This window comes from Mirounga leonina, unplaced genomic scaffold (assembly GCF_011800145.1).
Source record: "Mirounga leonina isolate KUSES-001 unplaced genomic scaffold, KU_Mleo_1.0 Mir_101664, whole genome shotgun sequence".
Classification (NCBI taxonomy): Eukaryota; Metazoa; Chordata; class Mammalia; order Carnivora; family Phocidae; genus Mirounga; species Mirounga leonina.
The window spans coordinates 28,964,491-28,968,827 of NW_023270175.1; the positions used below are offsets into that span (position 1 = coordinate 28,964,491).

General features: G+C 63.4%; 1 protein-coding gene across 2 annotated transcripts; it reads right to left on the bottom strand.

The window, feature by feature from the left end:
• Window positions 1–2,338: 2,338 nt before the first annotated feature.
• On the bottom strand, window positions 2,339–3,676 carry SOX3 (SRY-box transcription factor 3). Of its 2 annotated transcripts, XM_035006619.1 has the most exons (3): window positions 3,416–3,451; window positions 2,670–3,352; window positions 2,339–2,582 (listed from the first exon to the last, which is right to left on the bottom strand). In XM_035006619.1, exons 1-3 carry the CDS (start codon window positions 3,449–3,451, stop codon window positions 2,339–2,341), a joined length of 963 nt encoding a protein of 320 aa, XP_034862510.1. The 2 variants fall into 2 exon arrangements, with proteins under 2 accessions (XP_034862510.1, XP_034862507.1); XM_035006616.1 differs by having other exon boundaries at window positions 2,339–3,676.
• Between the last annotated feature and the right edge of the window lie 661 nt (window positions 3,677–4,337).

A 4,337-nucleotide genomic window follows, 5' to 3' on the forward strand; every position in this document is an offset into this window, starting at 1 on the left:
GGGGGAGTTGGGGGGAGTAGTGAGGCTCACCGACCTGGCCACCTGTGGGTTGGCTCCCATCCCAGCGGCAAGTGTTGCAGCACCCACCAGCCAGGAGGGGCTCGGGGTCTGTGACCCCGGGATGGGGAGTGGAGGGGGTGGTACGGAGACCTCGGCCGAACCCTGTCCCGGACGCAGCAGGCCCGGGAGGAGCACCGGGTGGAGGGCAAAGCGCAGGGGTCTGTACATCACCGCCGGTTGCCCTCCCACCCCCAGCTGCAAAGTACCGGGTGGGGCGCGGTGGGGTGGGGTGGGGGGAGACAGTGCCAGCGTCTGCGGGGGAGGGGTGGCGCTGCCTTCTCCGGGAGACCCGACCTTTCTTGGGGAGGCGTGGTGAGCTTAGTCTCCAGGATCCGCAGTGATGTGTAAAAAGCGGGCACGACCCCCGAAGCGGCAGAAAGCCTCCGCCCCTCCCCCTGAGGCCCGCCCAGGCCCGCAGGTGAATGGCTGGCCCGCACAAAGGAAGCCGGTTGGAAATGTGGAATTCGGACCAATTTATGGGAGATTCTGTCGCCCAGAGCCCCAGCAGACCTCAAGCAAAGAAACCTGTGATCAAGAGTGGATGAGGATAAGACCAGTGCACCAGGCCAAGCTTATTGGAAAGACCGAGTTTAGTTATTCTGGGATAGCGAGGTAACAGGATTAAAGGGATTAAGGAAATCACCTCAAACAGCTGAGGAGGGGGTAAAAAAACACTGGTTCTATTTGTTTTCTTCCTAGGCCCCAAACAGATACACTGGGGCCGTGTGGCCGGGCGCGAAACGAAAGGCCTTTCGGGGGGCACGGTGGAATGCCTAAGGGTCAGGGATTGGGGGGAAGTGGCGGGGGGAGGGAGGAGTAGAAAGCGGGCTCAAGGTTTGGGATGAGAGAGAGCCTGTTCTAGAAAACCAATAGGTGGTCTGGGTTGACAAGTCGAAAGAAAAAGCCGCCGGAGGAGTTTTAGAGATCTTTTAAAGTCTGAGCTGGACTTTTTAAAACCCAACCTTCTAGTGTTGAATGCTAGCTCCGCCGCTTCAGCCACCACGGTTGAAATGCACTTATTTCCTGCTAGGGATTCCTGTAACCATTTATTTTTTAATAGGATAATTGAGATTTCCGAAGGGTTTTCGTTTTGTAAATATTGCAGCTCGGCTCAAATGTCTTCCCGCCCCAGTGCACAGAGGTAAAGGTGCTCCCTCTTTGGGCCCGTTTCCGCGGCCGCGGGCGGCCCCTCCCCGCCCCGCGTGGCTGCTACGGCAGGCACTCCTTCGGCGGACGCTCACCGCTATCAACAAGTGCGTGGCCGCGGGGTGTTGGGCTCCGCGAGCGGGGGGCCGGCTCCCAGCACACGCTCCTGGAAGACCAACCGCTTGCTCCTTGGAGTTTCCGTAGAAAGGATTGGGAGCTGGAGTGTTTTGGATGACCGGGAGTCAGAAACCCTCTCAGATCACGCTCGCTCCCCCCCTTCCCCCCGCAGGACGGGACCAAGGCTCTTAATACCGAGAGATAGTCCCCTCCCCAGCCCGCGCATATGTTTCAGGCCCGCAAAATTATCAGGACTCCATTATGTTGGTTATAAAATTTATTGATCTCTCATTTAGGAATTAAGAGTAAAACCTTGAAAAACCTGAAACAAAATAGCCCCTTCCCCACCACCCAAACGAAATCCGAATACATTAGCGCGACGAAATATCAAACAGATCACGGCAGAAATCACCAACTCAACAGCCTAAATGCGGACTGGACAGAAGCTGTCCCGCGGCCAGGGGCGGCGAGGCGGGAGACGCACGCACACCTGGCTATAAATTAACATTGGCCTGAGCTGCCGCGCCACTCCGCGCGGCCAGCCCCCCAAAAACCCACCAGGAAAACCGATGCAACGCGTCGGGGCGGGGGGAGGAGGCGTTGCAGTTCTCAGGCCAGCCTCACCCGAGAGTACGTTTCTCCTATTCACTCACTCCTTGGCTAACAGTAAACTAACGAGACAACGTTTTCAAATGCAACAGAAAAACCCAGGAACGCAGGAGGAGGAGGAGGGGGGCTGTTTTTTCTCTGCAAACATCACAGCGATTCCCAGCCTACAAAAGGGGAGGGAGGGGCAGCGGCGAGGGGTAGGCGAGCTCTAGAAAGTCCCATTTCCGCTGCTCCGGACTTCTTTTTGCTTTCGTACAAAACCCGACAGCTACAGCAAAACTTTCTGTCCTCCCCATCATCGGTACAAGGCAACAGTCCCAGGCAAGCAAAGCTAAACAACAAGGCGTCCCAACTTGGGGGTGCGGGGCGGGATGGGGGCGGAGGGGCGGCGCGCGCAGGCGGGCGCTCAGATGTGGGTCAGCGGCACCGTTCCGTTGACGGCAGTCCCAGCGCCCTGGTAGTGCTGGTGTACGCTGTGCAGGCGGCCGCCGGGCAGCGGTGAAGCGGCGTCAGCCGCGTCCCCGCCGGGTGGCAGGTACATGCTGATCATGTCGCGCAGGTCGCCGAGGCACGCACGCTGCGAGTGCGATGTGATGGCGGGCGGCGGCGAGCTGGGTTCGGTCTTCACCACCGTGCCCATGGGGCCCAGGCTCATGGCGGCGGCGGCGGCGGCCGCGGCGGCGGCGGTGGCGGGCTGCTGCCCGTAGGCGGCGGCCGCGGCAGCGGCGGCCGAGGGCGCCATGCCCCCGTAGCCCGAGGCGGCGGCGGCGGCGGCGGCGGCGTTCATGTAGCTCTGGGCGCCGGGCGGCATCATGGGGCTGTACTGCAGGCCGGCCATGTCGTAGCGGTGCATCTGCGGCAGCGCAGGCGGCGGCGGCGGGCTGCTCATAGTAGCGGGCTGCGCGTAGCCCAGCTGCTCCTGCACCAGCGAGTACGCGCCGTTGGCCCAGCCGTTCACGTGTGTGTACGTGTCCAGGCGCTGGCCCACGCCCACCGGGCTGCTGGCGGCGGCGGCGGCGGCGGCGGCAGCGGCGGCGGCGGCAGCGCCCGGGGGCAGCAGGCCGCCGGGCAGGGAGTACTTGTCCTTCTTGAGCAGTGTCTTGGTCTTGCGGCGCGGCCGGTACTTGTAGTCCGGGTACTCTTTCATGTGTACGGCGCGCAGTCGCTTGGCCTCGTCGATGAACGGCCGCTTCTCGGCGTCGGTCAGCAGTTTCCAGTCGGCGCCCAAGCGCTTGCTGATCTCGGAGTTGTGCATCTTGGGGTTCTCCAGGGCCATCTTGCGCCGCTGCCCACGGGACCACACCATGAAGGCGTTCATGGGCCGCTTCACGCGGTCCTGGTCGCTGCCCCCGCCCCCGCCACTCGAGGCCCCACCGTTGCCGCCGCCTGCGTTCGCGCCGCCGGCTGCGTTCGCGCTACTCTTGCCTGCGCCGCTGGGGGCTGCGGGGCCGCCTGCGCCTGCCGCTGGGGTGGGTGGCCCCACGGGGTTCTTGAGCTCGGTCTCCAGCAGGCTGTACATGGCCGGGGCGGGAAGAAGGTGCGCCAGAGTGGCGGGAGGAGAAGGCGCTCCCGGGGCTGGAGCGGCCACGGTGAAAAGGCCTGGGGACTCCGTCGGAGGGGCGCTCGGGGGCCGGTGGGCCAGCGGGTCAGGCGGGAAGGGCAGGCTTGCCAAAGTGCTCCGCGCCAAGTCGGCAGGAACCCGCAGGCTACTCGCACCTGATGCGTTGTCTCGAGCTGGCCGCATTCGCAGTCTGGCCGGGCGCTCGCCGGGTCCCTTATATACCTGCTCGGATCCCCCGGGGTTGGGACTCGGTCCGCCCCTCGCCACCGGGAGGCCCCGTGATTGACAGGCTCACAGTGATGCGCCCTGGCCAATCATCACGGAGTCCCCGTTCGGCCCCACTGGAAAAAAAAAGTTCGGGGAGCCCTTTCGTTCACCCCCACGCCCCTCTTGGGCCTGGTGACGTGATGAGAGTTATTCAGGAGGCGGGAGTCCCAGAGAGCCGCTCAGAGACCACCAATTAGGGTCTCAAAAAGTTTGAAAGAACGAAACTCGAGGAAGTGACGGAGGGGGGAGGGGGCGCGCGAGCAGAATTGGGGGGAAGGGGGGCAGAGGGGCGCCCACGGGGTTCAGAAAACAACTTTGCAGCCGCGTCAGGACCGAGCAGTGCCTGGTCCCGGGGCCACCCTGCAAAGCATCCCGCTGTCTGCGCGGAGGTCCTCCGACCGCTTCTGCTGCAGTGCTAGGGATACTGGGCATCGCCAGTTACCCGGGAGAGCTTGTGGACTCAGGACGCAACGGAGGCACCCCGCGTTGCGGGTCCAAGAAGCCCTCCCTAGAATCGGCCCCTGTCCCAGCAGGACCCTCTGCCGGGAAGTCGCGGGCCTGCGCTCCCAGGACGGAG

What these genes read in the sequence shown, in the direction of transcription:
- SOX3 (XM_035006616.1), bottom strand. Translation starts at nt 3,676, where the DNA reads ATGCGGCCAGCTCGAGACAACGCATCAGGTGCGAGTAGCCTGCGGGTT.